The 12,541-nt window shown below is 38.3% G+C and overlaps 1 protein-coding gene across 3 annotated transcripts in view; it reads left to right on the forward strand.

Annotated features, from left to right (window-relative positions):
• The window catches only part of ATG2B (autophagy related 2B), a 73,720-nt gene that overhangs the window by 42,390 nt on the left and 18,789 nt on the right, over positions 1 to 12,541 (forward strand). For 2 of the 3 annotated variants that reach the window (XM_081550477.1, XM_081550478.1), the window contains exons 22-31: positions 1,053 to 1,252; positions 1,820 to 1,900; positions 3,080 to 3,186; positions 3,351 to 3,443; positions 4,009 to 4,079; positions 5,009 to 5,085; positions 5,346 to 5,516; positions 8,785 to 8,926; positions 11,023 to 11,225; positions 11,980 to 12,206. In XM_081550477.1, coding sequence (XP_081406603.1) covers positions 1,053 to 1,252; positions 1,820 to 1,900; positions 3,080 to 3,186; positions 3,351 to 3,443; positions 4,009 to 4,079; positions 5,009 to 5,085; positions 5,346 to 5,516; positions 8,785 to 8,926; positions 11,023 to 11,225; positions 11,980 to 12,206 — 1,372 coding nt within the window. The remainder of the gene's footprint in view (positions 1 to 1,052; positions 1,253 to 1,819; positions 1,901 to 3,079; positions 3,187 to 3,350; positions 3,444 to 4,008; positions 4,080 to 5,008; positions 5,086 to 5,345; positions 5,517 to 8,784; positions 8,927 to 11,022; positions 11,226 to 11,979; positions 12,207 to 12,541) is intronic. The other variant, XM_081550479.1, reaches the window with a different exon arrangement.

The following is a 12,541-nucleotide window of genomic DNA, read 5'->3' on the forward strand; positions in this document are numbered from 1 at the left end:
TATTGTAAATTAAAGTTGGCTTTTATGTTCTTTTTTTTGCAACGACTTGATTGAGATATAATTCACATTCCATGTAATTCACCCATTTCATTTCATACATTTCAATGGTTTTTAGTATTTCATAGAGTTGTGTAACCATTATCATAGTCAACTAGAGAACATTTTCATCAACCCCAAAAGAAGGTCTGTAACCTTCAGCTGTAAACCGCCGAAGTCCTGCAATCCCCTCTAGCCTTAAGAAGTGTTAATCACTCAGTCATGTATGACTCTTTGTGACCCTGTGAACTGTAGCCCTCCAGGCTCCTCTGTCACTGGTATTCTCCAGGCAAGAAATCCCTCTGTCAATGGGATTCTCCAGCCATTCCCTTCTCCGGGGGATCTTTGCAACTCCGGGATGGAACCTCCGTTGCCTCAATTGCATGCAGATTCTTTACTGTCTGAGCCACCTGGGAAGCCAGCCTTAAGAAACCACTCATTTATTCTCAGTCTCTATGGATTTGCATATTCTGGCTGTTTATGTAAATGGAACCCCCCAATAGAAGATTTTTTTGTGATTGGCTTCTTGGCATGATGTTTTCAAGGTCAATCCAAATGTGCCAGTGTTTCATTCCTTTTTACTGCCAAGGAATAGCCCATTGTATGGATATACCATATCTTATTATACACTGACCAGTTGATTATTTTCCCTCAAGTGGTATTTCCTTTAGGTAGTACATATAGAATATACTATTCTTTCACCGCATTCCTTGTGTTACTTCATGAATAGAAGTGGGATACTTGCACATTCTTAATGTTTACCAGATTTCCCTATTTAAATGTAACTTCCTTGACATTTCAAATCTCAATTTTTTGTTGTTAAACTTGAATAGTCACTTATTCCAACATTAGTAGAGAAGAATGAATTATTAATGCCAAGCTAGTGCTTGGTCATTTTGCCTCCTGGGGTATGTTATGTTCAGTGGAAGAACATGGATTTTTGTTTGGGTTACAGAAGTTCGTGAGTTAATTTCATGTAATCATTCTGTCACATTGTCCCCTCATTGTGGATATAGGCATAGTGGATGGAGCAGTTCCTTCTACAGAAACTCGACTGCCTAGTTCAACCCGCCCGCATTGGTTAGAACCTACTATTTATTCCTCTGAAGAAGATGGCCTCAGTCGACCTTACTCAGATGGTGTTGGAGGAGACACTTTGAACATGCTGTCTGTTGCAGTTAAAATAGTATGTGATAAATCAGAGTCCAATACAAAGGTGTGTATTTTATACTTTTTTACCATTAAGTACTTGTTCCTGATTTGATTCACTTCAGTTTAGTCTAAAGCTCAGTCGTGTCGGACTCTTTGTGACCTCATGGACTACAGCACACCTTGCTTACCTGTCCATCACCAACTTCCAGAGCTTGCTCAAACTCATGTCCATCGAGTCAGTGATGCCATCCAACCATCTCTTCCTCTGTCATCCCCTTCTGCTCCTGCCCTCGATCTTTCCCAGCATCAGGGTCTGTTCCACTGAGTCAGTTCTTCACATCAAGCGGTCAGAGTATTGGAGCCTCAGCTTCAGCATCAGTCCTTCCAGTGAACATTCAGGACTGATTTCGTTTAGGATGGACTGGTTTAATCTCCTTGCAGTCCAAGGGACTCTCAAGAGTCTTCTCCAACATCACAGTTCAAAAGCATCAATTCTTCAGCTCTCAGCTGATTCAATTACTAGCTAATAAAAATGATTACAAGATATTTGTTTTCTTAGGAAAACTTTTCAAGCTTTGAACTAGAAGGTCATGTAGGTGATAAATATACCTTTTTGTGTTGTTCTGTATAGGAGTTTCTCATTGCTGTAGGGCTAAAAGGAGCCACTCTCCAGCATAGAATGCTTCCTTCTGGGCTTAGCTGGCATGAGCAGGTAAGAGAGCTGGGATGTATGGATTGATTTATTTTTTACTCTGTTAGTATGTACTGCACATACTGAAGAGTTCACAAATCATAAATGTTCAGTGCTCATTGAATTTTCATGAAGTAAATACTCCTCTATAAACACTGCCTCTTATGTTAGAAAATAGGACATTATCACCACCCCAGAATGTAATTGATTTCTTACCTTAATGTTTGGTTCTTAAACATCTCAAAGACAGAGTTATCTTTTGTCATTAAAGGGAAGAGACCAATAGAGTGCCTGTCATAGAGGAAAATAAATGATGTGTTGACTTACACTTATAACTATGTATTCTTTTTTTCTTTTTTAATAACCATAAATTCAAGTACCATAGTTTCAGAATTATTCCCTAGGCCAACAACATACATTGAGGCATTTATAAGGATTTATGTAATAAATTTCCAATGTAATAACTGTATTTGGTTAGTTATATTTTTTCAGAGGAAACTTTGGGTAAAAGTCACTCTTCTTTACATGAGAATAAAAACTGTACACTATGTAATTCTTGTTCATTTTTCTTAGAAAGAGAAACCTTTTCTTTGCTCTTGGAAAATAAGTTGTTTTAAACTTAAATGCTTTCAGAAACATCCTGAAACATAAAGTGTATATAGAGAGGGGGTAGAGAGATGTTTAGCCTGATGGCTGTTGGTAAGAGAGAGATTCAGCCTAACCTTTTTATTTAGATAGAAATATAGAAGGGGGTAAATTGTGGTGAGAGGACTGGTTTTCAGACTGAGCTGGGTATAAATTAAAGGGAAAGGAACTTCTCCCAACAGTGGGTTTATAGAAAACCAGAAGGAGAGTTTTAAACAGACTTTAGGAAAATTTGTTTTGTTTTTAAAATTATTCCAAGCAAAATCATGTTGATGGTAGATTATACATACTTTTGTTAGTTTCATAGGATATGATTTTTCCAAGATCTTTATAGCAGTGTGATTGTTAGATGAATCTCTTCATTTCAAATCCTAGTTTTGAAAATACTTTTTGAAGCAAATTCCTTCAAATGATGATTCTTTTTCTTTTAACATTATGATTTTTCACTAAATGATTTTTTTATAAGCTATTTTATTTCATGTTGGTATTAAGGATATCATATCAAAACTCTTTTTTTCTTCTAAAGCAGGGCATTTTATATTTTTGTGATTATAGATTTTATACTTCTTGAATATTGCTGATGAACCTGTTCTGGGATACAGTCCTCCAACTTCATTTACAACCTTTCATGTTCATCTCTGGAGCTGTGCACTTGATTATAGGTGAGTTCATAAGTGGAGCAAAATAAAGTTTTATTCTCTAAGATACGTACTAAGTTTTGAAAAAAATATATATTATTCAGTAGAGTTGAGGTTCAAAATGCTCTTTAAAGGAGGTTTCTTTTGTTGTGAGAGACTAATGTTCTCTTGTTTCTGTGTCATATTAGGCCTCTTTATTTGCCAATCCGATCTCTTCTTACTGTTGAAACATTCAGCGTTTCGAGCAGTGTCGCCTTGGATAAATCATCTTCTACTCTCAGGTACCATGTGAACCTCACTGTCTACTGAATGCAGCTGTTCAGAACATACTAATAGAGATTTAAACCCTTTAATTAAGGTCTCAATTGTTTGTTAAAAGCAACATTCTTTTACTATTAGTCATGTTCCTTTATCTAAGTTGTCCATTTTTCTTTCTCAGTTGATCCTTCCCATCTCTTCAGTTAGTTACTATCTTTCATTTTTTAGGGTGAAAATTAACTCTTGAGATTGTTACTTTACTTTTTAAAACATTTATATATAAACTTCTTATAATACTTGATGCACTTTATTTTTCTAATTTAAACTTTGTGATTTGGGCATCTATTAAAACTGCTAAAAATTTAGAATTAATTTGAGCAGATGTTTAATCTCAGTCACACCATTTAAATATTTGTTACTCATAAACAGCGAGTTTTAAAGAAAATGTTCGATGGCATTGATAAGTTAGAATCTTCATATGACTTTGGTAATGTTTACATGAGATAGAATGGTACAACTAAGTGATCGTGCAGCATACGTTTGAGGTTAGTTTTTCAGGTCTTGATTTTATCTTTTTTTTACCCCCAGAATAATTTTGGATGAAGCTGCTTTACACCTGTCTGACAAGTGTAATACTGTTACTATAAATTTGAATAGAGGTAAGAGTTAAAAAAAACAGTGTCTAGGATAGATGAATGCACTTTTATTTTTTGTATCTCAATATTTTTTAAATATTTTAACTCTGAAATAATGCCATGAAATTAAAAGACGCTTACTCATTGGAAGGAAAGTTATGACCAACCTAGATAGCATATTAAAAAGCAGAGACATTACTTTGCCAACAAAAGTCCATCTAGTCAAGGGTATGGTTTTCCCAGTGGTCATGTATGGATGTGAGAGTTGGACTATAAAGAAAGCTGAGTGCCAAAGAATTGATGCTTTTGAACTGTGGTGTTGGAGAAGACTCTTGAGAGTCCCTTGGACTGCAAGGAGATCCAACCAGTCCATCCTAAAGGAAATCATTCCTGAATGTTCATTTGGAAGGGCTGATGCTGAAGCTGAAACTCCAGTACTTTGGCCACCCTATGCGAGGAACTGACTCATTTGAAAAGACCCTGATGATGGGAAAGATTGAAGGTGGGAGGAGAAGGGGACAACAGAGGATGAGATGGTTGGATGGCATCACCGACTCAATGGACATAAGTTTGAGTAGACTCTGAGAGTTGGTGATGGACAGGGAGGCCTGGCGTGCTGCAGTCCACGGGGTCACAAAGAGTCGGACACGACCGAGCAACTGAACTGAACTGAAGGGTCTTATCAGTTTGAATATTGTAATACCAGTTTGTAATATCAATAACATTGATAAAATGCATCAAATTATATATACTTAATTAATATAAGGCAAATTTTGTTTCTAACTAAAAGAGAACTATAGGATTTTTGTAGGTTGAAGCTATATTTCCATTATAAGTATTTGTAGTACTGCCTGCCACGAATTTTAAAGAAATGCTAGTTTTATTAGGTGTTTGTTAGATAAACATTTTTTAAAAGTTATACTCAGATATTTTATTAATTAAAAATTTTTTAGATTATGTTCGTGTGATGGATATGGGACTTTTGGAATTAACCATAACTGCAGTGAAGTCTGATTCCGATGGAGAGCAAGTAAGTTATTAAAATAAATGAATATTTTTACTTGAGTATTTTTGTTTTATAGAAGAGGCTAAAAACATACTGAACTTTTCCCCACTTGCCTAATTTTGGTCAGAAATAGATAAGATATTTTAAAATTAAGATTGAGTTATTATAAATACATATTTCCTGTGGCAAAACAAATTATAATATTTAATGTAAACCTATGCAAAAATGTTTTTTCTCTTGTTTTGGTAAACATTCTTATCCTTTTTTCCCTCTGTCCTGTCCAGACTGAACCGCACTTTGAATTGCACTGTTCAAGTGACGTTGTCCATATTAGAACGTGCTCAGACTCTTGTGCTGCACTAATGAATCTAATTCAATACATTGCAAGCTATGGGGACTTGCATGCCACTAACAAGGCGGACGTGAAGCCAGGAGCTCCTCAAAGAAAGGTGAAGGTACAGCCACCAACCTTATTCTTTAGAAATCACTCACCCCCGCCCCATTCCATCCAGATGAGTGGCACGAGGACATTAGCGAGGTCTTCTTGGCAGTTGTAGGGTAAAAAGGAAACTGAAAAATCATCTGTCTGTTCCTTAGTTTCAAGGCGACGGGTAGAAAGGTGATTCCATGGGCCTTTTGGGAAAACGGTTTTGCTGTTTGATGCTCTTGATTTCAGAACGTTGATCTTCTCAACCAGCATACGTTTTCCCAGACTTAACTTATTTTTGTATGTCCTCAGAGAAGAAAGAAAACATTTATCATCATGTGAGAGCCTATTACATGCAAGTTGTATGTAAAAATGCTATGAGAAGGTAGATGGCAGGAATTAGTATTATTACCAGAAGACTCATTTATATGATATTATCTTTCATATTTGAAAGGATCCAATTTTGAGTATACTTCCTCAATGTGATTTCCTCTTACCCAGCACGGTCGAGAGGTTAAAGGTTATTATCTCTATTTTGTAGATTAATAAGTTAAGACCCAGAGAATTTAGGGAATTTACCCTAATTAACGGAGAAGGCAATGGCATCCCACTCCAGTACTCTTACCTGGAGAATCCCATGGATGGAGGAGCCTGGTGGGCTGCAGTCCATGGGGTCGCTAGGAGTCGGAGACGACTGAGCGACTTCACTTTCACTTTTCACTTTCATGCATTGGAAAAGGAAATGGCAACCCACTCCATTGTTCTTGCCTGGAGAATCCCAGGGACGGCGGAGCCTGGTGGGCTGCTGTCTATGGGGTCGCACAGAGTCGGACACGACTGAAGCGACTTAGCAGCAGCAACCCTAATTAAGAGCAGACACAGCCACAACATGCAGGTATTTCCATTCCCAGTTCAGTGCTTTCCTGTGCCCCCAGATGTCACTTCTCTGCCCTCTTACATCCAGGTTGAACAGTGTCCAGTTTGTTTAGCATTTTCTGTTTTTCAGTGTTTTCATTCTTCTTCATGGCGTCTTCTGTGAACAGAATTCTCAACCCCCTTAGATCAATAGGTCCTCCACTAACGATCTGACAAGGCCATGTGTTATCTTTCCTTCAGGCTGATCTTACTCCTCATTTAGATTACACTTTTGTTTTTGTTTCCTTGTCCTTCTATTGTCTTGTTGATAATAAAGTGATTTATGACATACTCTCTCTACTGGTTCTTCTCTTTTGAAAAATAGTCTCCAGTCTTGCTGTTGTTCAGTTGTTCATTCATGTCCGACTCTTTGCAGCCTTATGGATGCAGCACGCCAGGCTTCCCTTCACCATCTCCTGGAGTTTGCTCAGACTCATGTCCGTTGAGTCAGTGATGCCATCCAACCATCTCATCCTCTGTCGTCTCCTTCTCCCACCTTCAGTCTTTCCCAGCATCAGGGTCTTTTCCAATGAGTCAGTTCTTTGCGTCAGGTGGCCAAAGTATTGGAGCTTCAGCTTCAGCATCAGTCCTTCCAGTGAATATTCAGGGTTGATTCCCTTGAGGATTGACTGGTTTGATATCTTTGCTGTCCAAGGGATTCTCAAGAGTTCTCCAGCCCCACAATTCAAAAGCATCAATTCTTTGATGCTCACCTTTCTTTATGGTTCAGCTGTCACACCCACACATCACTACTAGAAAAACCATAGGTTTGACTCTACGGACATTTGTCAGCAAAATAATGTCTCTGCTTTTTAATATGCTGTTGAGGTTTGTCATAGCTTTTCTTCCAAGGAGCAAGCATCTTTTAATTTCACGGCTGCAGTCATCATCTGCAGTGATTTCTGGAACTCAAGAAAATAAAGTCTTTTACTGTTTCCCCATCTGTTTGCCAGGAGGTGATGGGACTGGATGCCCTGATCTTCATTTTTTGAATGTTGAGTTTTAAGCCAGCTTTTTCATTCTTATCTTTCACCTTCATCAAGAGGGTCTTTAGTTCTTCTTTGCTTTCTGCCATAAGGGTGGTCAGTTCAGTTCAGTTCAGTTGCTCAGTCGTGTCCAAGTCTTTGCAACCCCATGAATCGCAGCACGCCAGGCCTCCCTGTCCATCACCAACTCTTGGAGTTCACCCAAACCCATGTCCACTGAGTTGGTGATGCCATCCAGCCAACTCATCCTCTGTCGTCCCCTTCTCCTCCTGCCCTCAGTCCTTCCCAGCATCAGGGTCTTTTCCAATGAGTCAACTCTTCATATGAGGTGGCCAAAGTATTGGAGTTTCAGCTTCAACATCAGTCCTTCCAATAACACCCAGGACTGATCTTTAGGACGAACTGGTTGGATCTCCTTGCAGTCCAAGGGACTCTGAAGAGTCTTCTCCAACACCACACTTCTAAAGCATCAATTCTTCGGCACTCAGCTTTCTTCACCGTCCAACTCTCACATCCATACATGACTACTGGGAAAACCATAGCCTTGCCTAGATGGACCTTTGTTGGCAAAGCAATGTCTCTGCTTTTTAATTTGCTGTCTAGGTTGGTCATAACTTTCCTTCCAAGGAGTAAGCATCTTTTAATTTCATGGTATCATCTGCATTTCTGAGGATATTGATATATCTCCCTGCAATCTTGATTCCAGCTAGTGCTTCATCCAGCCCGGCATTTCGTATGGTGTACACTGCATAGAAGTTAATCTACCATTTATTAGAAATTATTTTAAATTATCCCTTTCAAATGAAATCTTTCCATTTTAGAGTCACACTGACATTTTAAATGCATGATTTGGATTTAATGAATCCATAGTTCGTTAACATAAATTGTTAAGCATTGGTGCTGGAATTGAACCCCATGAACCACCATTTAGTAGATCTCCCCTCTCATATATTACCCCTACTGTCTTTAGGTATATGTTTGTTCCAAGAAATGAGACTTGGCCCTGCAGTGGCTTTGCCTCAAAGCTGAAGGTCATGGCAGCAGTCAGGTTTGAAGATCAGACTCTACAGAGAGACCCCTTCTCCCCCTGCTTCAGTGCAGTGTTTTTCACCTTTCTTCTCTTCTAATCTATTACCTCTTCAAGATTCAGTTAAACTGTGCCAGCATTGAGATGATAACACACTTACTTCTATTTGCCAGCAGTCGTTGGGGTGAAAACGATGATACGAAAGACTTAAAATAAAAATGTAACAGGCTGCTGAGTAGAATATAGAAAAATGAATATGTTCCTGATGTTTGTATAAAATGTGGTCTATTTCCAGGACAAAGTAAGTGTCAAGTAGTGTGCTGTTTAGAGCATTTTCAATTGTTTCTAATTAGAGTTTTTGGCTGTAGGTAGATTCTGTTGGTCGGTCATCCTCACGTGGTCCAGTACTTCCTGAAGCAGATCAACAAATATTACGAGATTTGATGAGTGATGCTATGGAGGAGATTGACATGCAAGAAGCAGTTTCATCTGTAAAACCACAGTCTAATGGTGAGACAGACCCAGGACTTTTTCCCTGAGAGCTGCAATGTTGTAGTTGAAGCTGACATTGTTTGCATTCTTACAGATTCCTCAATAAGTAACTAAAAAGACAAGTCTGAGTTTTGGTGGGTATTTATTAGTCAGTCAGTTTGTGTTTACTGAGTGTCTAGTAAATAAATAATACTGGCTAGAGGCTTCCCTGGTGGCTTAGCAGTAAGGAATCTGCCTGCCAATGCAGGAGATGTGGGTTTGCTGCCTGGGTGGGGAAGGTCCCCTGCAGGAGGAAATGGCAGCTTACAGCCAGTATTCTTGCCTGGGAAATCCCACAGACAGAGGAGCCTGGTGGGCTACAGTCCATGGGGTCACAAAGAGTCGGACACGACTGAGCAACTAAACAACAACAACAACAGATTTTTATAGGGGAGACAGATAAATTGCAAGATAAAGCTTATGTTTCTGGTAGCTTATAGTTTAGTAAAACAAACTGGCACTAAACCAGACTGATGCTAGTACTTAGAATGATTGAGAAATGATAGAAGAAAACACTTCAGAAGGTAGTATATATTCTATAATCAGTTTGGAAAAAATTTGGAATCCTTTCTTTAGACTGTGAAAGTGAGATGAGTTGGCTTTTAAAAAGTAGATAGGACTTAGGTGTGTAGAGGGAGAGAGAAGATAATTTTAGCAAGGTCATTAATGCCGACAGAATCGCAGATAGGCATGTGTGAGTCTTAATGATCTATTAACTCAGGCTATTAATACTGTAGCAAAAGTTCCCTTCTTATTGAAAAGAATTAGATAACGACATTAGATAATTGGGAGGTGCCAGACAGAGAACTCTGAAAGCTAAGTGGAAGTGTCTAAATATTTTTGAAGTATTTATATAGAAAACATTTTTTTCTAATTAGATGAACATTCTTATTTCTACATGTTGTGAAATCTTAATTTAAAAAAATTATTTCATAGTGTGATAAAAGTCTCACATTCAATGTTACTTTCGTTCTAATTTAGAATAAATCAGAGCTAAGGAAGCAAATGAGAATTTTTAGCCCCCTATGTACTAGGCATTATTTGTAATAAATGTTTGCAGCTAACCTACTTATGCTGGAAAGTACATTTAATGAATATTTATTGAGCAGCTTCATTACCCAAGATTCTGTACTGGGTGCTGGGCACTTAGAACGATGAATGGGTTCAACATGCTGCCACAGAAGAATTTAAAGTCTAGTTTGTGAGCCTTGTGAGGCTAAGATGTCACCTTATTCATCTTAGTGTCTTTAGTCCATATCACAGGGTTTGGTTTGAATGAATGAATGGGGAAAGAATTAATGAGTCTAATATGTTATATAAATGTATAAAAATAAGTGTTCACATTCATATTTATTATTTATTTTATTTTTTGTCTGCACCTCTGCAGCACGCTGGATCCTAGTTTCCCAGCCTGTACCCCCTGCAGGGGAAGCAGTCTCAACCACTGGACCACCAGGAAATTCCCCACATGCAGATTTTTGCACACATGCAACTTTTTGTCTTTATATTGAGACAGCTGATCTGTGTCCTGTTTGTGTATCCAGTGCCCCAAGGAGTCTTTTTATTGCTCAGAATCATTCCCTGGCTGAAAACATGCTCAGTAACTGTTCTACCCCCCCACCCCCACCCCCGACCCCAAGTAGAGATTTCCCGTAGTTGTAGATGAGGCATTATTGGGTGCAACTATTTCCCTTCCCCTTGCTATATTGTCCAAGGAGTTTCTTCCAGAACGCCACCTACAGGACATTATTCAATACACAATTCTGGCCAAAGTAGGACTGCAGTCAACACTAACTACCTGCTGCCAAATTCCTGAACTTCTCTGACACTGAATAACTTAGAGGTGATGTCTGTGACTTTATGAGTCCATCGTTTGCTGTTTTCTTAGGAAACTTCGATTATTATTAGTCTTCTTATTAGTAGTCAGAAGGTTATTGTAAGAAATTAATGAGATACTATGGGTGAGAGCTCTGACATAATGCATAACTGACAGATGACTAAAGTGTTTAATAAATGTTGTTATTACTGATGTTCCAAAATGTGCTGAAATTGACTGTTGTAATCTTTTCCCCTAGGTGTTTCTGATGAAAAGTCTCAAGTTCAGGAACCATGTTGTTCAGACCTCTTCCTGTTTCCTGATGAGAGTGGAAACGTGTCCCAGGAGCCTGGCCCCACTTACGCCTCATTCACCCACCACTTGATTAGTGATGCGGTGACGGGCGTGCCCACGGAAAATGATGACTTCTGCATTCTTTTTGCACCAAGAGCAACCATTCAGGTAATAAATCGATAACAAAATTAAAGTCTTGAAATAATGTTACAAATAGAATTGACCAAAGGGCACCTGTAAAAGATTCTTTAGATTTTGTTAACTCGTCACAATTCAGAATTACTTCCTTTTGTAATTTACTATTGATGCTTTGTAAATGTTCGCTATACTTACCCTTATTATGACACACCTGTGAGGGACTCAAAAGAATGCTGTTTGTAAAATCTCCTGCATGGTTTATTGAACTACAGAGGAAGTGTGTAGTTTGTACCCTGAAGTACATCTTCAGGGTAATGAAATTAAATGGCAGAAAAGAGTTCTATACAGAGGTGTTAACACAAGAATTGGGAAAGATAAGATGTGGTTTGTGTGAAGGCTGATGGTTGACTAATATATGTAAATTTCCACTTTATTGTCATGCTCACATTTATAAAGCATGGTCTGGATTTAATGAATCCACAGTTCACTAAACAAAATGGTTAAGCATTGAATCTATACCTTTTTATTACCCAACAAGTAGTAAAAGCCAAATTGTAGACTATAAAAAATTCTTAGGAATAATTCACTTAGAAGAGAGAATTCATTTTGTAGTGAATGAAGCAGAGTGTATTATGTGACAATTATTGTCAGTATTTAGTGTCCACTTTATATAAGGAAATTATTCTAAAGAATGCAGAGTCAAGAAGTCCCCTTGAGATGCGAATGGTACTCAGTGGTTTCTGCTTAGATAAGAGAGTACGTATTAACTGTTCCTTTGTCTTAGGAGAAGGAAGAAGAACCAGTTGTAAAAATAATGGTTGATGATCCAATTGTGATAAGAGAGAATTATTTTAGTCTGCCTGTTAAGAAGACAGATACGAGCAAAGCCCCATTACACTTTCCCGTTCCTGTCGTTCGGTACCTGGTTAAAGAAGTCTCTCTTGTTTGGCATCTTTATGGAGGAAAAGATTTTGGAACAGCCCCTCCTACTTCTCCAGCTAAAAGTTATATGTAAGTTAATTTCTGCATATGTTTATTTGGCAAGCCAATATATTCTTTTCATTAAAAATACATAGGATTTACTCTTTTAAGAATTATTAATAAGTATGACCCAGACCCTGTCTGTGTTCAAAAGGGAGAAACAGTTACATGAGCAAATGAGGGCAGCAAAGTGAAGGGTACGTCAGGAGTTAGGGACCTCGTGAGCCCCTGGGTCTCCAGCATCTAGCACCCGGCAGGGTACCAAGCACAGAGTCGATGCCTCTGAAGTACCTGCTAAGTGAGTGCATTATCCTTTAATTCTGAAAGAGAACTAGACAGAGAGACTAGGCGGAGACTGAGGGCAA

Source organism: Giraffa tippelskirchi, chromosome 12, assembly GCF_054371585.1.
Source record: "Giraffa tippelskirchi isolate mGirTip1 chromosome 12, T2T-mGirTip1v1.2.pri, whole genome shotgun sequence".
Lineage (NCBI taxonomy): Eukaryota > Metazoa > Chordata > Mammalia > Artiodactyla > Giraffidae > Giraffa > Giraffa tippelskirchi.